The sequence below is a fragment of the Hemiscyllium ocellatum genome, chromosome 20, assembly GCF_020745735.1.
Source record: "Hemiscyllium ocellatum isolate sHemOce1 chromosome 20, sHemOce1.pat.X.cur, whole genome shotgun sequence".
NCBI lineage: Eukaryota > Metazoa > Chordata > Chondrichthyes > Orectolobiformes > Hemiscylliidae > Hemiscyllium > Hemiscyllium ocellatum.
This window is the reverse complement of record NC_083420.1, coordinates 5,590,920-5,616,602: the sequence shown is the minus strand read 5'-3', so window position 1 is coordinate 5,616,602 and position 25,683 is coordinate 5,590,920. Positions and strand designations below refer to the sequence as shown.

At 38.5% G+C, this 25,683-nt stretch overlaps 1 protein-coding gene across 2 annotated transcripts in view; it reads right to left on the bottom strand.

Moving 5' to 3' along the window:
- Positions 1 to 7,786: 7,786 nt before the first annotated feature.
- The window catches only part of snx29 (sorting nexin 29), a 508,092-nt gene continuing 490,195 nt past the window's right edge, over positions 7,787 to 25,683 (bottom strand). For both annotated transcript variants that reach the window (XM_060840443.1, XM_060840444.1), the window contains one exon: positions 7,787 to 9,099. In XM_060840443.1, the coding sequence (XP_060696426.1) occupies positions 8,973 to 9,099 (127 nt within the window). In that variant the 3' untranslated portion in view covers positions 7,787 to 8,972. The remainder of the gene's footprint in view (positions 9,100 to 25,683) is intronic.

The window sequence follows — 25,683 nt, the reverse complement described above, 5'->3', positions numbered from 1 at the left end:
CTGGTCAGCAAGGATGGGTCTGTTTTCGTGATGTATATCTCTACGACTCCAATATGTCATTTTGTAAGTTTCGCCCATGACTAAAAATACAGCCAGCAACCCTCATCATGAAAAGATCCTTGGATTAACCCTTGAAGACCAGTAACCTACGGGACCAAATGCCAGAAGATGGGTTTAGCCTGAACAGCTTTTTCTTGGTCAGCACAGACACAATGGATCAAATTCTCTTTGACTGTGCTGTGAATACCTCTGTGACTATATGAGGTTAACAGTTAAAGCATCTACTTCATCTTCACACTTAATTCTCAAATATTACATAGCCTTCTGCCATATGAACACCGTGACCCTGATCATTCACATGGCATCCCTCTGGAAAAGCTGCACAGACCACGCTCCATTTAAGATGGTAAAACACAGTGCAGAGACCTAAAAATAATTTATGGTGAAAATAGGCACAGTGTGAACAGCCTTTATCACGCTGTTATGAAATACATTTGCCACAAACTCCAAGACTACTTGGGAATCAAGAAATAGCTAATTGCATTTTAATTAGTAAATTATAAGTTACAGTTATCATTATTGGGCATGTGACTTCAATACAGTATGCTCTTGCTTCTGTGCAGTTCGTTAAACTGTTCTGTGCATTTTACTTTGTTGGTTAATGTTTATGGGATAATTACTGAATGGTCTGTGAAACGGGTCAAGATGTTATGCATTGGTGGCATTGTCACGCTGTCTCTACACGCAGCTCAACCAATCAGAATAAAGACTCCATTGCAGCATGACAAAACTTGACCACTGAAAAAACAGCAGGTCCAATGTATCACATTATGACAAAGACTAAGGACCCTGATAACCAGCGACTAGAGAATTAAAAGAAGAGGCTGTAACACATAAGAACATAAGATATGGGAGCAGAAATTAAGCCATTCAGCCCTGAGTCTGCTCCACCATTCAATCATGGCTAATAGGTTTCTCAACCCCATTCTCCCACTTTTTCCCCATAACCCTTGATCCCCTCGATTATCAAGAACCCATCTATCTCCTTATAACCAACCCAAATGTGTTAAAATATATGAAAGAATGACCCTTGTGTTATCCCATTACTAGAAAAGTGCATTATGGAAAATGGGATTACATATAATCTTGTCTGTTCAGGAAAACATAGGAGGGATCAGTATTTTCCAGACATGTTACTTATCTAAACCCATGCAGCTCAGTACAAATATCATTAAACAAAAAAAAATCTTCTGTCCATAATGAGCATCAATACACCAAATATGTAAACCAAAAGAAAATATATACTTCACACAAATGCAATTCAAATGAAAATGGTTTACTTTCTATTAAATCATATGAATGTAAAATGACTTGTTAAAAGCAAATTAGAGAAATTACATCTTCTTATTGCGTAGTATGCATCATGCAAACAAATATATACAGAACTGCAAAACAAAGCAGATGCCCACAGGACTGAAGATAATAGTAACATGTTTCTTATAATTTGTTGAATATCACATGTAGGTTTCTTTAAAATACACGTAATGATTCAGGAAATATTTATATTGAAAGATATTTAAATTGCACAGAAGAAAGTGAAGAATTTCAATCCTAGATGTGCTCTCACTCAACACATTCATTTTGTACTTATTAGACATCTCTCCAAATCTGGAGAAATAAAAAGTCACTCAGTTCCTCAAATCAATTACAATAAAATTTACAATTAATTTGTCCAATTTGAAACACATCATATCATACTTCCTGTATTCAAGTTAAGGAAAACAAAGTACCTGCAGTGATCAACAGGACTTATAGATATGCAGCATCTTCAGCAACTTTTGAAAAAGATGAAAACGTAGACAATGAATGAATAATTTCTCAATCAGCCTTGTGCTTTCCTTGAGAAGTTAAAAATTAAAATCTTTAGCTGGAAGTTATTATGTAGTTTTTGATTTAGTAGAAAAAGGCAACAGTTTAAATATATACAAAAGAATCAAATTTTAAAAGGCCTGATTGAAGTTTAACCATACATCACTATGAAATAAGATTTCCTGAAAGCATGTTAAAACAGGAGTTTAAAATAAATCAGAAAATGGTGGAATCAAATCAGAAAGTGCCAGAAATACACAGTTGATCAGTCAACATCCATAAAAAAGGAAGTTAATGTTTCAAGAACACTTCTGCGAAAAAGTATTATTAATGACATGTTAACCCACCTGTTTGTACAGAGCATAACTGCCCTACTGTCAATTTCTAACTAGTCACATTCTTTTATATGTTTTCATAAAAACCAATCTTATTTAATTTAAATTAGTTTAATATGGAGGAAGATGACATTACAACCTTTCAAAAAACATCTTTTCCATAGACTCTTGTACCATTTGATACCAGTATAAAACCGCTTCCAACTCACCCATAATTTCATGCTACTGTCAAAGATTGATTTCACCCCCTTTTACCCCCAGGTTTTGGACTAGTCAGAAAATTGACTAAAGGAAGTAAAGAGCAGTGGCTACTGTAACCAAATTAGAATCAATCTACACACTGCTTCCTACCAAAATTTTCTGAAGCAAGTTTATTTGTAATGAATAAATCAAATTAAATTCAATCTTATGGTATAGTACATTGAGGTTAACATTTCAGCATCCTGGCCTCAGGTGCAGAATAATTCTGTACCAGATAAAAACAGCAGACGTCTGCTTATTTCTAAAAAAAAACAATTCTAAGAAAAAGAACAACTGCACAATATTAATGGTTGCACCAGAGATATATTCTGCATTTGATTAATTTAACAACTAAGTAGTTACTAAAAGCTACATTACTCTATGTTAAATACCACAGTCAATGAAGTATGAAATTTGAACAGGAATATTCAAGGCTATGGGTGTAGTGCTAGAAAGTGGGACTAGTGTGGATCTAGTGTAACATTGGCAGTACAGACCAGATGGGCTGAAGGGCATTACTCATTGATTTTGACAAAGTGGCAGAAAATGGTCCAACTCCAAATTGACAAATCTCAAGATTTCAGTGCAAACAATTGTCTAAAAACCGTTTTATCTGCTTAAGAAAAATGTAATTATAAACATCAATAATGAAGACTGGTAATTTGCAATAATTTCCTGGAGAGGAGTTTTAAATCTCTAAATTTGACAGTAAAGGTTCATTTAAAACAAGACATTTTCAGTTCCTGTGCTTTTCTACAGGTTCTTCATTAGATACATCTGCTTTGTAAATCTTTAAGTTTGGATTCTCGGAACTCTAGAAGAAGTCTTTGTGATTAACACAGATTTAAGTTCAAACAACCCACATGTGAATCCCAATGACATTAAAAAAAAGGACTATAAGTAGACCATTTGGCCCTTCAAGCTTATTCTGCAATCCAATGTGGTCATCCAACTCAGCCCCTGTTCCCACTTTCTCCCATAGCCTTTGACCCCTTTGCCCTAAGAACTATAAGTTCTTTTATCTTGTGTTTGAATGTAGCCACTCTTATCAAGTTAGAAGACAATGAAATCTTCTAAGCTTTTCTTCATGGGTTTTGAAGGAGCAGGAATATATGAAGCAAATCTGGTATCCTGCTGCCATCAAGCACTAACCAACTGCAAGATGTTCACAGCATCCATACTGAGCCAGCTTCTGGAATTCAGTGCTGCAAATGTGTTGCTGGTCAAAGCACAGCAGGCCAGGCAGCATCTCAGGAATGATGATGCCTGACCTGCTGTGCTTTGACCAGCAACACATTTGCAGCTGTGATCTCCAGCATCTGCAGACCTCATTTTTTACTCTGGAATTCAGTGCCCAAGCACTGCCTGATCCTTACTGAATTTCTCCCTTACATTCCATCCCAAACCAATTCCTTTCTGCCAGTTGCCGTTTGCCTTGGCAATACTAGCATTCAACTGGGGCTCCCTGCCTCAGGTGAAAACACCAGTTGCAGGCTGGCAGCCACTTCCATTGAGATGGGGTAAGTAGAAAAGCATGAGGGAGAAAGAGGCAAGTTTCTGTGAGAAAATAATTCAAAGAAGCTCGAGTGGAGCATGAATGAGTGCAGCATGGATTGGTTGTATTGACTGGCCTGTTTCTGTGCTCCCATACATGGGAAATTATCCTCAAAGTGCTCAGCAGAATTTAACAATTCATAGGTGAGTACAATTAACATTACAAACTACATTAAGCTAGTAGTGCTTCTACATGATCCATTAAAGAATATTTAATGCACTCAGGAAGCAAAAATCACATAATATTCTCTTCATTTGTTGCAACTTAATTTGCCTTCCTAGACCTCTTTATCTTACACTCTGTTAAAATCACTGACAAAACAATCTAAAACCAGCTGAGAGCATGAAGCTGTCCACTTCAGTCTGATTTTCAGTTTTCTCAGAGCAGCTTTGTCACATATCCATATCAACGAGAGTAGGATTTGGCCCCATGGGATTGCTTCACCATTCCATAAGATCATGGTTGATCTGACTGTGGCCTCAACACTTTCCTCCCTACTCTCTGTCCCTGTCAAGCAAAAATCCATTGAATTCAGCCTTAAAAATCTTCAATAACCTGTCTCTACTGCTCTCTCAGGAGAATAATTCCCCAGATGTACAATCTTCTGAGAGGGGGAAAAAAAATCACTTCATCTCTGTCTTGAGTGAGATACTACTTATTTTTAAACCATATCTCTTAATTCTAGTCTCAACCATAAAGGGAAGCATCCACCCTGTCAATTTTCCTCTGGATCTTTCATTTCAACAAGATCATTTCTCTCATTCCTCTAAACTCCAATGGATACAGGCAAAACCTATCCACTCTTTCTTTATAAGATATCCCCTTCATCCCAGGGATTAGTTGTATGAACCTTCTCTAAATTACTCCTAATGCTATTATATCCTTTCTCAAGTAAGTCAAAAGATCAGTTTTATTCAGAAAATGTAGGCACTGAATAAGATAACATTAAAAAATTACATTAAACTAAAATATAAGCAAATTCAAAAGTGTTCCAAATTACAAGAGACAAACAAGAAATGTGTGGCATCAGTGAATGTAAAGTGATTGCTCTCAGAGATCAGAAAGTGCTATTAGTCATGAACATCTGATTTATTTCATACCCGTTGTGACAATGGATATAAGTCATTAGCATTAGTAATTAGAAGCTGTGAATGGTTTGATAAATCTAACTAAATGCTTACAGAATTCTGTTTTGCAAAAAATAACCTTTACTCAAAGTAGGCCCATTTTTTTAGAGCCGTCCCTGTGCTTTGCTAATGCAAGAATGCATTAGGAACAGCTACTTCAGACAACATTATTGCAAATGCGTACTTTAAGCCAAAATGGTGACGAGTCACTTGATATATCTTAAAACTGCCATTTTATATATATTACATATAGGAACTCTGACAGTCTGTTTCCCTCCCCCCCACCGCAGGATAACACACTAAAGTAATTTATAGACATGAAAACAACAAATGCTGCAGGTCATAGTGGGTCAGATAACATCTATGGAGAACATGCTAATGTTTTGAGTCGAGAGTCTATATCTCCAACATTTGTTGTTTTCAGTGCAGATTTCAGCATCTGCAATAATTTGCTCCTACAATTTATAGACATGGTTGGATAAAACCCATTCATGCCACCATTACCGTATGTTATGCAGTTAGTTCCATTCATTGTATGAAAAATGCACAACAGTAGTAACAGGTTTTTCTGAAGATGAAATCTTCAGTAGAATCTGAAGGATTGACAAAATGGAATAACTTAAGAATTTATGCATTCAAAAATATAATCTTCTTAAAGAGTGATTATTTGATGTTCTTGCAGAGACAAGCCAAAAGGATGGAAAGGACTCTATACAATTCTACAGGAATAATCTTGAATCAATTAAAGTTGATTTCTGCAGTGTATTATTTACAGAAAATTAACTTTCCAATACAGACAAAGTTTGTAAGTGACAAGGGGAATGATCTGGCCCTGTTCACGTAGTTCCAGTACAGGAGGAATTTTTCTGCTCAAATAATTATAAGTTGATCTAACAAAAATATATCAATAGGGGCCATACCTTCTAACCAACTAGATAGTAACCTGGTTCTGAATACCTTTGCAACATTTCAGTCCATAGCATTACTCAGTCAATGGAACTTATTATTATATCTGTGTTTGGGATCAGTTCATTGAAATGAACAGTTTAAATATGAAATACACAGGTTGCTTTCTTGTAAATTGATCGGTTACAAGAGTTGAGAAAACATGGCAAATCAAGTATCTGCATGATTGCATGAAAAGTGGCATGTATTCATTATTCTATAGTTCGTTAAGACATGGCTGAAGGGAATATTTAGAACAGAAAATCCTCTCTTTAGATTTTCCTTGCCCTTTAATGATATTAGAGTGAGTGTCAAATTTTCACTTGGCAAAATCTATACATCAAATTTCACAAGCCAAACTATTAGATTCTCTGGCCGTTCCAGTATTGTAAACCTAGTGAAAATATAACAAAAATGTCAGCATCTTATATTTCATCATGATCATGCATATTTATTAATTATTATTCCTAGGTTCGTTTTCATGGTCCCATAGGCAAGAAAAAGCACTTTTAACAGGACATCTCATTAATTTCTAAAATTCGTGTTTAATCTCTGAACTGAGAGTCCTGTATATATACATTTCCATTATTAAAGTTACATTGCATTATGTCCCCACACACATTTTGGTCCATGTAGCGTTTTCTAAATGGCCTAGTCAGAAACAGTTGTAATGAAATACTTTTCTCAATGAATTTCTAATAAAAAATTAAAATCTAACAGCAGTGCTAAATACAACTTTGAATGTTACATTCCCCACAGGTTGACAGGATAGAGATTAATCTATTTAATATCATGTCTAATCTGCTTTATGTACAACTGAACAGATGCTAACACAGGAGCAGATGACTTCAACTTCTTTCTAAGTAATTAATCACCAAAACAGTGCATAGGAAATGTCAGCACTGCTCAGTGTTAGCTCTCTCCAGTTTTCTGTCACTGCACTTAAGCTTATTTTTCACCAAGAACTGTATACAAGTGAACAGATAAGCATATTCACCAACCTGTTGGATGATGAATATAAAATGTGATGGAAGATGATTGAAAGCTTGTGGTGAAAAAAAAACAGATGAGAGGGATCTGGGCACCTGAATGGATTAGTGGAGTGCTATGGCTGAAGTAGGTTGTAAGAATGCTGAAGACTGATAACAGAGTTGAATGGAGATGATATAGGCCTGCTACAGTATCAACAAAGAGGCTATTAGTTTGGTTTGGTTTTGGGAAACTTGAAGAATTTGAGATTTGATGGAAGAGAAGAATAGAGGGACAAAACATTATTGTGGTCTGATGTTCCAATTCTGGTAAGGATGTTATCCAAAGTGAATTGTAACAGGGTCTTATTTGGTCAGAACGTCTTGAAGCAAAAGGACGAACCTGTTAATGTAACAGCTAATATGGCATTCAAGAGGAAAATAATTTTCTTGCATTGCAATTCATACTACTTACATTTACAGTGTAAACTTTGAAAGTAATTGTAGGTGATATGTATTTTTGATAGAGGAAAATGACCTCAGACTTTAGTATTTGCTCATTTCAGGGAGGAATTACAGTGAACTTTATATAATTTAATTAAAAATGTAAAACTGAAAGCATAAAGATGGACCTAAAATATCCCAAACAAATAATATTGTTTTCAGAAAATGATACTAGCAGAATTACATTTTAAAGTTATTTTGGAGTTGTTTGTTTCTACATTAATCTTAAGACTGCTGCATCTCAATTGGAAAACAATACTGTTTATTAATCATCTCAGATTAAAAGAAACATTCTCTACATTGGCAGATAGTAAACTGTATCTAACTGTAGTGCCTAAATCATGTCTTCACATACTAGGAATGGCGCATCGAGTACAGAGCACCAGTCGTAGCTTTGTGCATTAGTGAAAAATGTATCTCGATTTCCCTTCCTTACTGAGAAACGAAGTTTCAGTTCAACATTATTTTGTAAAAGTCTTGTAACAAAGCTAAGATGCTATATTAATATCTGTCTTTGGATTAGTCATTATTTGTGCATAAGAAGCATATTATCACTGCGAACCTTACCACATTCTCAGAAGAATTAGTATGAGTGGACAATACTTTTATCAATGCAGCTGCAATCATTTCCCAGCGTATAACAATACAAATGTACAGTGACTGATGAGAAATGTTTAAAGAACCAAATTTGGGAATTAAATTGTGAGATTATAACCAGGTGATTATCATGAATTTTAGAGTTGGGAACTATACACATTTTATATTATAAAATTGGGTTCTGAATAAATGGATTTCCAGTTGATATTGAAGATTCTATTAACAAAATAAAACTCATACTCAATCCATTTTTGTTTTTAAAAAGGTGGTGAAAGAAACAGCACTTAGCAACTCTCAATGTCAATAAATTACATCTGGCTTAAAACTTTTTCTGGTTGATATTTATCTGCCAGCTAATCGGTGTCAAATGCAGTAACAGTGCTTTTGTAAATCGGTAAAGGAATTTTTAATCCCCTTAGATGCCGTATATAAACACAGGAGTGGTCATTAAGTGTCCAACAAGTGAACACAAATAAACTGACATGCTTTTGGTGCTTGAGAAAGGGCATTAGGAATTAAGGCAAAAATGTAACGAGCAAATGTTCCAATTGTGCCACCACAATAAATAATCAATACAGACTGTAAACATTTCAAACTGTGCAAGTGAAAGAGAGTCTTATCTTATACTGATATTTCTATGAAGCGAATAATGCATTCCAAATTACCAACAATGTACAAGACCCATGAGAACCTGACACTTTCAAAATCATTTCCCACGACGTTAACACTGTCACTCTATCTTCCTCAGCTTAACCCAGCTGTAGTGTATTGAAAGGTTATCTGATGTTTCACATAAAGGACAGTATGCTGGAATCTTTCGTCAGTTCACAGGTCAAAGGTCGCCACTCTGAGGCTCAGGATTTCGTGTCTCCCTGGGGTGAGTCCTGCTCAATCTAGAAAACTTAGAGGCGACTTTTGACCGTGCCTTACTTGCAGGTTCCCCAGTCGGCTGTACATCACTGTGGAGATAAAAACAATGGATTATTGGCCGTTGAAAAATAACAACATTTTAATAATCTAGCTCATGGTGACTCAACAATTTCATCTGGAAGTGTAGCAACAACAAAACAAAATCCTTGGCTTTTTTAATTGTTTCAATTCAGACCACTGACACTTTGCAGGTATTGCTGTTAAAAAAAAGTGACTCACTGAGAATACTCAGTTTTCTGAAACCACGTTTGTACATCATGACAGACTAGTTCTAGTGATCTACATGTTGCTCTGAAATCTGAAATGTAACTTGTTTAAGCCAGTGGGTCCCAGTAGAATTCAGTTTGTGAGAAATGGTGTCAGCCTACTTCGGAGAGCTAGTCTTTCATTGTTTTGAATCAGATGTAGGATGCCTCCAACTGATGAGCAATGTAACATGCATGAGAACCTGCCAGTTTTCCAGAATATTTCCTATGAAATAAGTTACTTTGTTTTTCTCTGTTTAACTCAGCTTTATCAAACTTTAAGAACTTTAACTGAGAGTAGGAAGCTTGCCACCGTACTCTTGTTCTGATCACAATGCCATTACAATGAGTGCTATCTCAATGGAAAGGGCAGATGTGCTCACAAATGTCCAATATTCTCAACAAGGCTGGGAATGGGAGCATCCTGCCAATCTCAATAGCATGAACACATGTAATGTTGTGCAGTTCTGTTTTCCTGCCCAGTAACCAGCCAACTCACAGCTTGGTCAGTGCGAGGGGAGGAAAACAAGCTTCAGGAATTTGTAGCCTGAAAATGCAAACTGGGGAAAATAGGCTTATGAATGAGAAGACTGTGAAGAGAATTTCGACCCCTCCTGGCTTAAAAAGCAGCAACTTCCTTTGGGGAGCTGGCAGTTCACTAGCCTGTTGCACTGCTGTGCTCCCCAGCTGCTGGGAAACCATGCAGCAGTCTTCGTTATTATCTTGAGACTTGACTATTCTGACAATGCCCTGGGTGACTTCCCATCTCCCCTCAACTTCACTACCCTCTGCTTATCCAAAACTCTGTACCCAATATGCTTACTTGTTCAAGGGGCTGTGCACCTATTACCTGCTGTCCTTCAATGAGCTCCAGATCTAACTTTCCATTTTAAAATGCTTGTCCTTGTTTTCAGGTCACTATGTGGCCTCAGCCCACGTTAACATGGTAATCTCCTTCAGTCTCCCACCCTGCGAGGTCTCTGCTCCCCTTGAATCTCAGCTTCTTCTACATTCTCTTTAAAAGCCCCAGGTGATTGAGCGTTAAGCTGTGTTGTTGGCCATTAGCACTGTGCCCCCTTTTCAAGACCTCTCTGCTTCTCCATCTCTCTTCTGTTGAGAGAAGCTTTAAGTATTTCATCATTTGTGCCTTTGCATGTCACATCTATCACGGCTCAGTGTGAACATATCACAAAGTTATCTATAGCATTTGGTTTTGTGATATTTATAAATTGAAAGTGTGTCTAAATCAGATTCACTTGTCACTGCTAGGCAAAAGAAAAGATTGACCAGAAAGAACGGAGGAGTAAATTTTAATATCAGTCTATTCCAATGATAAATTGCAATAATTTTCCCAATTATGCTTTCTCAGTAAGTATAACATGAATTTTAAATCATATACAATCCATGTTTTTGATATGCAGAATAAATGAATGACTTTGATGTATTACCTGCCCTCACCTGGGACATGGATTTAATTGTGTAAGCATCAATTTTAAACAAAAGCCCTTCAAACTGCATGTCACCTAAATTCCTAGCTCTAAATCAAGTTGCTGAATGTAATGTATCCAGGCCACATGGAATGACCAACTATCTATTGAAATCAGATTATGAGGACATTTCTAGCTATTCAATGCAGCTAACTGCAATAGATTGGTGAAAATATAAGAATTGAATATTTTCCATTGCTACCAAATGCCTGCAATTGCAAATGTTAAATTGCAATTAGCATTTTTCTCTCGATATCACTTCAGCCCATGACTAGCAGCAGGATTTGCTTTCAAGCAGTTTCTGTACTGCATGCAGTCCATTGTGTTGTCAGGTTTATAGACAAGCTATATGTTAAGACCATAAGATATAGGAGTGGAAGTAAGGCCATTCGGCCCATCGAGTCCACTCCGCCATTCAATCGTGGCTGATGGGCATTTCAACTCCACTTACCCACATTCTCCCTGTAGCCCTTAATTCCTTGTGACATCAAGAATTTATCAATCTCTGCCTTGAAGACATTTAGCATCCCGGCCTCCACTGCACTCTGTGGCAATGAATTCCACAGGCCCACCACTCTCTGGCTGAAGAAATGTCTCCACATTTCTGTTCTGAATTGACCCCCTCTAATTTTAAGGCTGTGTCCACGGGTCCTAGTCTCCTCGCCTAACGGAAACAACTTCCTAACGTCCACCCTTTCCAAGCCATGTATTATCTTGCAAGTTTCTATTAGATCTCCCCTTAATCTTCTAAACTCCAATGAATACAATCCCAGGATCCTCAGCTGTTCCTCGTATGTTAGACCTACCATTCCAAGGATCATCCGTGTGAATCTCCGCTGGACACCCTCCAGTGCCAGTATGTCCTTCTGAGGTGTGGGGACCAAAACTGGACACAGTACTCCAAATGGGGCCTAACCAGAGCTTTACAAACTCTCAGTAGCACAACGGTGCTTTTATATTCCAATCCTCTTGAGATAAATGACAACATTGCATTCGCTTTCTTAATCACAGACTCAACCTGCATGTTTACCTTCAGAGAATCCTCGACTAGCACTCCCAGATTAGATTAGATTAGATTAGACTTACAGTGTGGAAACAGGCCCTTCGGCCCAACAAGTCCACACCGACCCGCCGAAGCGCAACCCACTCATATCCCTACATATACCCCTTACCTAACACTACGGGCAATTTAGCATGGCCAATTCACCTGACCCGCACATCTTTGTGACTGTGGGAGGAAACCGGAGCACCCGGAGGAAACCCACGCAGACACGGGGAGAACGTGCAAACTCCACACAGTCAGTCACCTGAGGCGGGAATTGAACCCAGGTCCCTGGCGCTGTGAGGCAGCAGTGCTAACCACTGTGCCTTTTGTACTTTGGCTTTATGAATTTTCTCACCGTTTAGAAAGTAGTCTATGCTTTTATTCTTTTTTCCAAAGTGCAAGACCTCGCATTTGCTCACATTAAATTCCATCAGCCATTTCCTGGACTACTCTCCCAAACTGTCTAGATCCTTATGCAGCCTCCCCACTTCCTCAGTACTACCTGCCTGTCCACCTAACTTCGTATCATCGGCAAACTTCACTAGAATGCCCCCAGTCCCTTCATCCAGATCATTACTATATAACGTGAACAGCTGGGGCCCCAACACTGAACCCTGTGGGACACCGCTTATCACCGGCTGCCATTCCGAAGAAGAACCTTTTATCCCAACTCTCTGCCTTCTGTCAGACAGCCAATCCTCAATCCATACCAGTAGCTCACCTCGAACACCATGGGCCCTCACCTTGCTCAGCAGCCTCCCGTGTGTCATCTTATCAAAGGCCTTTTGGAAGTCCAGGCAGACCACATCCACTGGGTTTCCCTGGTCTAACCTACTTGTCACCTCTTCAAAGAATTCCAACAGGTTTGTCAGACATGACCTCCCCTTACTAAATCCATGCTGACTTGTTCTAATCAGACTCTGCTCTTCCAAGAATTTAGAAACCTCATCCTTAATGATGGATTCTAGAATTTTACCAACAACCAAGGTTAGGCTAATTGGCCTATAATTTTCCATCTTTTGTCTAGATCCTTTCTTGAAAAAGGGGGTTACAACAGCAATCTTCCAATCATCCAGGACTTTCCCTGACTCCAGTGACTTTTGAAAGATCTCAACCAACGCCTCCGCTATTTCCTCAGCCACCTCCCTCAAAACTCTAGCCACCTCCCTCAGAACTCTCTGTTGTACAGATAGAAAGATCTTTTCTCACATTTCAAAATCAAAGTAAGTAAATTTATGGTACAGCCAATTTAGACCAACTAGAGGAACAAAGGACATCGATACTTTTATTGTTTGAACAATCTCAGGAGATTTCTCAGACTGTGGCACATTTGCATGGCACTTTTGATGCAGCGAATGATCTCAAAGCACTTTGCTGGAATAACTATCAAACTAAATGTGACTGAGTCAACAAGAGAATTTAAATTCAATTCAGTGAGGATCCTATTGAATGGCAGAGCAGGCTCTAGTGGGTTGTTCCTATTTCTTTTGGTCTTTTCGATCCCAGCTGAGGGGACATTCTTTCTCCATCTACTATTTCTTTCAGATTTGTGAAAGTTTCTATGCGATCACAATCATTCTTCTAAACTCCAGAGAATAAAGGATTTGTCTCCTTAATCTCTTTTTATAGACAGTTCCAAACTCCTAGGTAGGCTAACCTAAGATTGACCCATTTAATCTTGATTTTTACTTTCTGCCTGCCAATCAATCCCCAACCTACGCTGGTACATTTCACCCAAAACCATTCACCTAAATTCTGTTTACTAACCTCTTCTGAAACTTTCTGAAAATCCAAATACCCCACATCCATTGATTTCTGCTATTGATTCTGTGAGTAGCATCCTTAAAATACACCACCAAGTTTGTCAAACATTATTTCCCCTTCATGCATTCACACTGATTCTGCTCAACAGACAATTATGTGCTAAAAATCCAGAATCACATTCTTTAAAATAGATTCTAGTATATTCCCTACTACTGCCATCAGACTAACAGGTCTGTAGTTCCCCCTTATTTCTCTCCATCTTTTTTTAAACGGTGGGGTTACATTTGCAATCTTCAAATCTGCAGGAAATGTCACAGGACTAAGAGAATTTTAGAAGATGATTGCCAATGGATCTACAATTTCTGTAGCCATCTCCTTAAACGTTCTAGGGTGAAAGTAATAAATTCTGGGGATGTGGCATTTTTCAGTCCCATTATTTTCTCCAGTACTACTTTTACATCGTACTAATTTCTTTCAGTTCCATATTCTCACCAGACTCTTGGATATTGATTATTTCAGAGAGACTCCTTGCATCTTTCTCTGTGAAGACGGATACACAGTACTAATTGAGCTTCTCTGCCATTTTTTTTCTTTCCCATTATAATTTTTTGCCTCAAATTAACCTACATTTATCTTTGATATACTTTTTCATTTTTACACACATATAGAACTTTTCACAGTCCTTCCGTTGTTTCTTCCTATTTTAACATTCACATTCTATTTTCTTTTTCTTTATCCTATTTTGTTGAGTTCTGAACTCTCCCAATCCTCAAGCTTACAACTTTTTGGGCAACTTTGTACATCCCTTCCTTTGACTAAACACCATCTTTAATGTCCCCTGTAAGGTACTCTTCTCTTACTTTTTCTGTTGAGTATCTTTGCCTTAAAGGATTAAAAAATCTGTCATTTCAAGTCTAAGTCTCATGGTAACAATGGAACCACTGTCGACTGTTGTAAAAACCAACCTAGGAGAAAGTGAGGACTGCAGATGCTGGAGATCAGAGCTGGAAAATGTGTTGCTGGAAAAGCGCCGCAGGTCAGGCAGCATCCAAGGAGCAGGAGAATCAACATTTCGGGCATAAGCCTGAAGAAGGGCTTATGCCCGAAACGTCGATTCTCCTGTTCCTTGGATGCTGCCTGACCTGCTGTGCTTTTCCAGCAACACATTTTTCAGCTAAAAACCAACCTAGTTTACTAACATCCTTTACAGTAGGAAATTTCCCATTCTTTCACAGACTACATAGGGCTCCAGAGCTACAGAAAAGTGGTTGACTCTTAAGCACCTTCTGAAATGACCCGGGCGAGCCACACAGTTTTCAACATTAATTAGGGATGTGCAATAAATGCTGGCTTTGCCAGTGATACCTACATTCCATGAATGAATAAGGAAACAAAAAGCAGTTATTCAAATCAGAACCATAGCTGAAGAATGTTTGATAATTTGCTGAATTTTAATCTTGAAAAGAAGTGGCCCGGGGCTGAGAATTGCTAGAATGTGAAAAATCTCAATGGGGGTGGGATTAGGGACAGGAAGCCAATCCACTCACAAGACTGAAGCCTCTGATTAAAACAGCTCTGTATTTTAACTGTGGTGAGGTGTGAATTTCTCAGGCCTCAGAACAGCTGACAACTGAAGGTAGGTTCAGACCAGCGTGAGGAGGAGTTAGTGCTTCTCCCTCACATTCCGAATGGCACGGGGGCCGGATATCTGACAGCCTTCCCTGGGATCAGGTGCCCAAACCCCATGTATTAGAATTCACCATGGGCTCAGGAATTGGATCCTCAAGCTGATATCATTAACAAGGTGTAGCTGGGTCCTACATGTGAATCTCTGCTACTTGCCCAGAGGCCCATCCTGTCTACCAGGCTGACTTCCAGAAGAAAAACTTCTTAAAACAAAACATAATTAGCTGGGGGAGTCAGAACACACTCCAAGCCTTTAACTGAATACACCGCAACCTTCCCCGCGCCCCCCCCCCCCCACCCTCCCAACCCCATCACAAACATAATCTGTCCTGTTAAGAGAGGGCCAATTAATTTGTGGAAACAGATATACAATGAAGGAGTTGGCATTGTATTGGCTTTATGAAGCTCAGAACACTGAATACAGTAAGAGCTTTCCTAGAAGTCTGATCATAGTTTTCAGAGCTGAGTGATTCAAAAGTGCAGCCTGTGATACTCCTCAAAGAAGAGGCACTGTTCTTTTAAACACCATCACTCTGCTGGCTCTACTTTAAGATAAAACCCAAAGGAAGCAGTGTCTGACTTTACGTGGTATCATTCCTGGAGTTTCAGTCACCTAGTTTTCATCTGCAAGGATACAGGAGAGTCAATGTGACAGGCTGTCCCTCCCTCCAAACCACAGATAGCTCACCCACTGAGTATTAAAACAGAACTGTCACATGAAATGACAGGAAGAATGCAAAAGGTTGCAGGACTTTCCAGAGCTATTTGGTTATTTTGGCTCAGTGAGAAAAAGGTAATGCATCTTTTATAAAGACAATAGAACAATTCATTATATAGTTTTTTTTAAGCAAGAATCAAATTTCCTACATTTCTGAACGTACAAAGTGAAGTATGAACAGTTTTTTTTATTCATTCATGGGAAGAGGGCATCGCTGGTTAGGCCAGCATTTATTGCCCATCCTAAATGTTAAGACTCAACCACATCACTGTGGATCTGGAGTCACATGGAGGCCAGACCATGTAAGGATGGTAGTTTCCTCCCCTAAAGGACATTAGTGAACCAGATGGGGTTTTCCTGACAATCAACATTGCATTCATAGTTATCATGTGGTTATTAAAAAAAAATTTACCTCTCAATCAATGCTGCCAAAAACAATTAATTGATCATTTATTAACTTATGACGGTACAAATTGGCAACCATAAGAACAAGTACTGCACTTCAAAATAATCCAATTAATTGCCTTGAGTTCCTCTGAGGACGTATGAAAGATACCATATATAAATAACAGATCTCCATCTTTCTTTGAAAGTCTCACATTCCTCACGTGCTACCTAAAATCATGAAATGTTTTACTCCTGAATAGAATACTTCATGCCCTTGTAATTTCCCCATTTTATATTACTGTACTTTCATTCCAATACAATTCCCTGAACACAGGAGTAGGCACTAGGCAACCTGCTGAGAATCTCTGCTTCAGACACCAGCTGGTTGGACTTAAATAAATAAAATAGAAAATGTTGGAAGGCATAAGCTAGTCTGCCAGCAATGGAAAGAGAAAAGAAGTTTGAAAGAAAATGATTTAGGTATGTGTCCTTTGTAGGAATTGTAAAAATAAACAGATTAAAGAGAAATTGGAAGATAAGAGCACTTTCCAAGCAAGATGTTATTATCAGGCAATCAAAACACATTACAGATAGAGAAAATCAGGTACAACCAAATGCAAGCCAAATGGGATGTGAATGGGAAAAGCTACCAGGCTAATGGGAGAAACAAGGATGGCACGTCATCACAATTCCTGACCAGAGGCTACAGTGTATAGGTGGAAGTTAATGTTTGTGATTTACTCTGTGTTTGATGTTCAACACAGGAGGTTAAAGGTGGAAAGGAGGGAAAAGGAATGGAAGGCGATGTGGTTAGCCAAAGAGTGTTATGGAGTGTGCTTGAAGAAACAGTCAAAATATTCAATAAAGCAATCCAACTGCATTTGATCTCAAAATTGAGAGACCCCAGTGTCCAAAGGAATTTTTATAATCCACTGATATGCTCAGATCCCAAATCCCTACCATCATTACTCAATCATTTTCACAGCAATAAGGTCGTGCTATAGATTTCACCTCAAGTACAGGACTCTCTTTAAATGAATTAATTGGATTGATTGTCACGTGTACCGAGGCACAGTGAAAAGCTTTGTCTTGCGAGCAATACAGGCTGATCACAGAGTTAAGCAGCATAGATAATAAATAATAGGTAAACAGCAGCAAAAACAAAAAACACAGGTACAGGTGAATGTTAAGAGTTTGTAAGTTCATTCAGTATTTTAACAAAAGTAGGATAGAAACTGTTTCGAAACCAGCTGGTGTGCGTGTTCAGGCTTCTGTACCTTCTCCCCGATGGTAGAGGTTGTAGAAAAACATTGCCAGGGTGGGATGGATCTTTGAGAATGCTGGCGGCCTTTCCTTGACAGCGAGCCTGGTAAATGGATTCTACAGATGGGTGGTTGGCCTTTGTGATTCTCTGGGCCGAGTTCACCACTCTCTGTAACCGTCTCCGATCATGAATGGTACAGATGCCATACCAGGTAGTGATACATCCAGACAGAATGCTCTCAATGGCGCACCTATAAAAGTTGGCAAGGGTATTTGCCGTCATGCCAAATTTCCTCAGCTGCCTGAGGAAGAAGAGACGTTGTTGGGCCTTTGTAACCAGTGCATCCACATAAAGAGTCCAAGAAAGCTTGTTGTGGATGACCACTCCAGGAGCTCCACTCAATCCAGCTCTGTGCTGTTAATATGTAGGAGGGCATGAGTAACATCCCACCGAAAGTCAATACTGGAAAGGAATGACTGTAAATCTTCTAGGCAGTAAATTGGAGAGTGTTCAAAATTAGATTTCCTATAAGCTTTCAGCTTCACCATCATCCTTATCAATTTTTATTACTGATGTGTGAGTAGACAGTTTCTGTTAAATGGGACATGAGGAAAAATACATTCTGAAACAACGGTGCTGGTGAGAGAAGCATTGTAGTATCTCATGATTTCTGAGATTATTAGTTTGACTCATTGAAGGAGATCAGGTTTTACAAATTTGAAACAGTCTATCTTTACTTGTTGGTCTCAAACTTAGCAAATTCTTCAGTCTTCTTAGAATTGGCATGAATGTTAGCAAGTCTTTTATTTACTCTCAGGATGAACATGTTGCTGAGAAGGCTAGCATTTACTGCCCACCCTAATTGCCTTTGAGAAGGTGGTAGTGAGTTGCCTTCGTGAAATGTTTCAATCTATGTGTCAACCATTAGTCCACTTCAGAAGCTGAGCACAAAAATCTACCCTGACACTACAGTGCTATCCTGTGGGAGTGCTGGACTCTCAGAGGTGCAGAATTGTCGACGAGGCATTCAACTCCATCTGCCCATCTGGGTAGATGTAAATGATCCCATGGTACTATTTGGAAGAACAGCAGGGTCATAATCCCAAATGTTCTGGCCAATATTCATCCTGCAATCAACACCAGAAACAAAACAATTACCTACTTATCACTACACTGCAGTTTGTGAGCGCTTATTGTGCAAACGTGGCCTACAAGTTTCCCACATTATATCAGCGACTTTGCTTTAAAATATACTGAACTGATTGCAAAGTGATTTGAGACATTTGGTAGCCTTAAAAAGTTGTATATAAATACAAGTCACTCTTTCTTTATTTTTCTTCATGGGAAGTAGGTACATTCTCAGTGATGTTCAGGAGGGAGATCCAAGATTTTGTCTGAGCCATGGTGAAGAAACAGCAATATGGATCTTACATGGTTTGGAGGAAATGTGCAGATGTCACACATGTCCTTCTTCTTCCAAGTAGAATAAGTCACAGGTTTGAAACATGCTGTCAAAGGAGCTCGAGTAAATTGCTGCAATACATATTGCGGATGGTATACATTCCTTCCAGTCTTCAGATGGTGGAGGATGCGAATGGGCTGAACATCCACTTGGCTTCCTTTATCCAGGATGACTAGAAGGTTTCCCATGATTTCTGATTTTGCTAGAGCTTCTTGATGCCACACTTGGTCATTGCTACCTTGATGTCAAGGACAGTCATTATCATCTCAACTCTTCTGCACATATTTGGGTCAAGAATCATTTAATGTTTGCAATACTCAAGGCCTTTCGCACTACCATATATAAACTGATTCTCTGCAAGAACAATTCACTTATTCTAATGCCTCCTGCAGTACCCCTGCAGCCTGCAGATTTTTTTCTCTTTGGACAATTAATGAAATGTCTTTTGAATGCCTCAACTGAATCTGTCTCCCGCCACTGAGATCTAACCACACTTCCAGAGCCTAGCCACTCGCTGTGTCATGTTTCAATTGCTTATTTTGATAGTCATCATAAGTCAATATTCTCGCCTTCTCAACCCTATTGCCAACAGAAACAGCTTCTATCTATCTACTTTGTCCATACAGCTGGTGATTTGGAAGTCCTCTGTCAAATCTTAATCTTCTCGCCTCCAAAGAGAACAATTCTCAAATCTATCCTCATCTATGGAACCTTGAACATGAAATCTTTCTTCACTCTCTCTATTGCCTTCATATCCTTCCAAAAATGTGGTTCTCAGAATTGGAATCTTTCGGTTAATGCTGAATCAGTGTTTTACCCAGCTTTATCAAAACTTGTGTTCTTTTGTACACTACACAGATATTTATAAAGTCCCAAATCCCATATACTTTATCAACCATTTGCTCAACCTGTCGTGTCATCTTCAATTGTTTATATACATACTGCCCTAGCCCCCTCCATTCCTGCATCCTGTTTAGAATTGTATCCTTTGCTTCATGTTTCCTCTTCTTATTTATTCTACCTAATATGTCTCACTTCTCTGTGTTAAATATCACCAGCTACCTGTCTGACCATTCCACAACCTGTCAATGCCCTTCTGAAATTTAACACTGTCCTCCACACAGCTCACAATGTTTCCAAGTTTATGTCATTTGCAAAATTTCAAATTGAGCTTGGCATGTACAAGTCTGGATCATTAATATATATCAGGAAGCGCAAGACAAATTTTCCTGGGCAACTCCTCTGTAAATCATCCTCCAGCCTGAAAAACAATTGTTCACCCACTGCTCTGTTTCCTGTCTTTCAATCAATTTTGTATCTACGCTGCTTCATTTATTCCCTGGCTCCAATTTTGCTGATTATGTGGCTCTTCATCCAATGATTTTTGGAAGACCATGCACAATACATCAATTGCATTACATTCATCCAATGCAATCCCTTCTGCTACCTCAAAAGACTACTTTTTGCTCTTATCAAATCCATGTTAACTTTCAGCAAATTGCCATGTCCAGCAACCTGTAATGAGTTCTGGAATTCAAGGCAATCCAAACTGAAAAGGTTGTTACTGGGTAAGTACCATTTGACAGCACTGTGGACAACAAATGCCACCACTTTGCTGATGATTAATACCAGACTCTTAAGGTGACAATCCACCAAGTTAGGCACATGCTGCTTTTTGTAGATCGGACATACCTGGGAAATTTTCCACATTAGATTTTAGCATTGTGGACGCATTAGAACAGCTTGGCTAGGGGTAATTGCTTGTTTCGAAATACAAGTCTTCATTGGCAGAGCCCCCAGTTTTTGCTGCATCCTGTGCCATCTGACATCTGTATTTATTGTCCATCTCTAGTGGCACTGGAAAGGTGAAAGTTGAACTTTAGGAACTGTTGTGGTGATGTTGTCTCAAAGAAAATAATTCAGCATTAAGCTTTTGTCTCAGATAAATTTATCTGAGTCTATACACGGATGAAATTTCTTTTTGAAAGAGGAAAGTTAGTGATAACTTCGAGAATAATACAGAACATGTTTCAGAGAGGAAACTATATTATTTTATCATGTCAGTATGATGAACCTAACACTTCCATTGACCATTTCAAAGAAATAGATTTTCCTCTTTTTCTCTTTCCTGTACTGCAATGTTGTCAAGTCCATGTTTCTGCAGGTAATGAGAAAAAATATGCGCTGCAGAAAGAAAATTGAACACAAAAAAAACCCGAAGAATTGGTTTGTATGTATGTATGTATTGAAACCATCAGAGTCGTAGACTTGTAATTAAAGAGAGCAGAGATTAAAGGAAAACAAAATCACTAAACTTGAAAGAAGCATGATACATTTGAAGTAAAGATTTATATACTCAGCTTCGATGGTGAGAACTGATAATGGGATACAAAAAAGAGTGGCTAAGGGTACTTCAAAGACTGACAATGAATTTTATGTCCCAATTTAAAATAGAATTTACACAAGCTATAGCTTTAGCCCTTCCTGATTAGATGTTCTAACAAATTATTCAAAATTCAGCAATACATTCTCTAAAAGAATTGGGTGCAAGTATAGGTAGTACCACCAATCAGGAGGCCTGACTCCTAATCACAAAAAATGGAATTGCTCATTCTGCTACATTCTGGTGTTAACAGGATTTATGAAGGGAAATGTAAGGTATTGAGCCATGGCTTTTTGAATGCAGATCTCATTATGGAATCTACAGTAATTATAAAGCACTCATCAACAAAACAGTGCAGTGAATCCTAAAAAGCGATTCTTATATCCATTACTTTGTTTTAGAATTTAATGGAATGTTGGAATTTTAGTCAATTTTTGAAAATGGACAGCGTTATACAGAACACTGAAAATGTGTAAAAGTTGAATGGTGTTTAGATACAAAATTATATGCATCGATCTAATTGAAAACATTAGATAATTAACTGTTGGAAGAGAAGTTTTGCCCAATTAATTTAATGGAGTACTTTTGAAAAAAAAACTTGAACCAGAGGATCAAAAGGAACACTGTAGGTGCTTCTTAACTGGTAAGATGGTACTCAGCAACTAGATTATTGCCTGTAATATGGACAGAAACAATTTAGAAGAGCAGGTAAAAACAAAGCTCTCCAAGATTACTGATAATAACATGGAACAAAATTGGATCAATTAAAAAGTAAGATTACAAGAAATGAGGAGGATCAGAACCAATAACAGGAAATGCTGGAAAAACTCAACAGGTCTGACAGTATCTATACGAGAGAAATAGAGTTAGCAATTCAAGTCCAGTGACCTTTCTTCAGAACCATACAATTTTATAACATGGACAAATTCAATGTAATGAAACTAGCAAAATGAATAAGGAGAGATAACAGACTTATATTCATTTTAAAGAGACAGCTTGTGGAATTTGAAGTTGGTCAAAATCAATGGCACAGATGCATGGTTACAGTAAAGAAAACAAAGATAACTTTGACTGTGCATTCTGGGAGATGGAACATAAACCTCACACCCTCACTGGGTCAGAGTCTAGAACTCCCTGAACACAGCACTGTGGATATACTTACACTGCGCAATTCTAGTGGTTCAAGAAGACAGGTATTTTGAATTGAGCATCTGAGCAATAACAAGATACCTTGGTTTTTGGACAGGAGTATATTAGGGAAAACTAAGTTGGGGAAACTTACTGATATTTTCAAGTCTCTAGCCGACACTGATAAACCGAATGTCTAATAATATGCTTAATGTCACCGACTTTAAAACAAAGGCACATAAAATGGGCAGAGAAAGTGAGTACAGAACAACAAAAATGTAATGACGTTACACAGCAGTGGAGAATCCACAAAACACACCACTTGGATAGGCAACAGAAGAAATCAATATCAGAAAATCCAAGGAGGAAGGGGACATATATTTAGTAGAGGAAGAGATTAAAGGCTTCAAGAATTCAGTGATGTAACATAACTTCAGATTCTCAATAACATACACATTACCACAATGTGAAATCCATGCATTGAGCTGTACAATGTAACTTAAACAATAAAGTCACATTGCTGTATGATACAGGATTTCACTCACATTTACAACACAATCATTTTGCTTCAGTATTCCGTGGCTGAATTCCAAATGTGTTTACTCCACACTATAGGAAACATCTCTAGCACTGGTGAATTAAAAGACTTTTTTTATAATTCATTCATGGGATATGAGGATCAATACCTGGGCCAGCATTTAGTATCCATTCCTAAGTACCCTTGAGAAGCTGCCTTCTTGAACCGCTGCATTGCTTGACAGGCAGTTATACTCACAGTGCTGGTAGGTGGTAAAACATTTTCCATTAGCTTAAAAAAGAAATCAACTCTTTGAAATCTGGGATATTTTCCAAGTGTTGCCAATATTTCAAAATGGAAGGAGTTTAGAACCTAGCAATTATAGGGCAGTTGTTTGATTTCAGTTCGAGGGAAGCTTTTAGAAGACAGTTTCAGAGGTATATTACATGATCTTAGAAAGAGCAGTAGTTATTACAGAATTCCAATATGATTTGTGGAAATGCAGGTCCTGTCTCACTTACTTGGTTAAATTTTCTGAAGCATGTTATGATATATAGAACATGCGCAAATGGTGAGGAGATTTTATGCTGAATTGCAATGTCTTGCATCCTCATAAATAGAGGCAGTAATTAAAGGTAGCATCTCTGCATGGGATTTCACAAGGAACATGATGTCGTGTTCACTGTGCTCAGCAATTATTTCAATCGGGAGGAAAAGTTCTATGCTGCAGATGACATGAATTAGGAACACAGAAAAAATATAGTATGGGCTGATAAACATTTGCTGGAAGAGTGTGACACATGTTCATTAACTTTAATGAATGCCTGAGTAATGCAATTAGAGTCATAGAACACAGAAACAGACCTTTCAGCCCAACTCATCCATGTCTACCAAGTTTTCTCAGCTGAAGTAGTCCCATTTGCCTGCATTTGGTCCATATCCTTCTAAACCTTTCCCATCTATGTACCTGTCCAAAGGTCTTTTAAATGTTGTAACTTAACAACATGCCTCTACCACTTCCATAAAGGACCACCCTCTGTGCAAAAAAGTTGCCCCTCAAGTATCTTTTAAATCTTTCCCCTCTTATCTACACCTATAGTTTTGGGCTCCCCTACCCTGGGGAACTTGGTTATTCACCTCTTGTGATTTTATAAACCTTTATAAGGTTACCCTCAGCCTCCTACACTCCAGTGAAAAAAAACCTCCAGGCTATCCAGCCTCTCCTTATAACTCAAACCCTCCAGTGTCAGTAACATCCCCCTTTCCAGTTTAATAACATCCTTCCTGTAGCAGAGCGACCAGAATTGTACATAGTACTCCAAACATGGCCTTAACAATGTCTTGTATAGTCATAACATGATATTCCAACTCCTGTACTCGATGCTCTAACCAATGAGAGAAAGTGCGCCAGAAGCCTTCTTCACCACCCCATCGACCTGTGACACCGCTTTCAAGGAATTATGTACCTGCATCCCTGGGTTCTTCTGTTCAACAACACTCCCCAGGTACCTATCTTTAACTGTGTAAGTTCTGCTTTGGTTTGTCTTATCAAAATGCAACAACGACGCATTATCAAAATTAATCTCCATCTGCCATTCCTCAGCCCACAGACCTAGTTGATCAAATCCCTTTGTACTCTTCGATAACCTTCTTCACTGTTGACTATACCATGAATTTTGGTGTCATCTACCAATCATGCCTCTTATATTCTCATCCAAATTGCCGATATGAATGACAAACAACAGTGGACCTAGCACCAATTCTTGCAGCATACCACCGGTCACAGGCCTCCAGTCTGAACCACAACCCTTCACCACCATCCTCTGTCTCCTATAGTCAAGCCAATTTTGTATCCAAGTGTCTAACTCTCCCTAGATGCCAAGTGATTGAACCTTCCAAACCAGTCTACCATGCAGAACCTCGAATGCATCTAACTATAAATATAACTTTCAGGGTTTAATGTTAAAGGCTGCAGAATAGGAATCCTGTGGAAGTTATAATTGATAAGTTAAATATGTTAGTGTGCATAGCTAGAATTGTTTAGTGTAAAGTTGGAAACGTGAGGCCATAACTGTGTCCAGTTTTTTAGTTTCATAGAAGCCCTACAATGTGGAAAGAGGCCATTTGACTCATTGAGTCTGCACCAACCATCCAAAGCGCATCCCATCCTCCTACCATATCCTGGTAATCCCACATTTACTATGGCTAATCCACCCAGCTTGTCTATTCCTAGATACTACAGACAATTTAGCATGGGCAACACACCCAAGTTGCACATCTTTGGACTGTGGGAGGAAACCAGAGCACCCAGTGGAAACCCATGCAGACACGGGGAGAATGTGCAAACTCCACACAGACAGTCACCCGAGGCTGGAATCAAACCCAGGTCCTGGCATTGTAAGGCAGTAGTGCTAACCATAGAGCCACTGTGCTCCCATTTTTGCTTCAAGTTTTCCTGCATTGGTTTATCATTTTTAAAATTCATTCACAAGATATGGATGTTGCTGACATAAGCAACATTTATTGT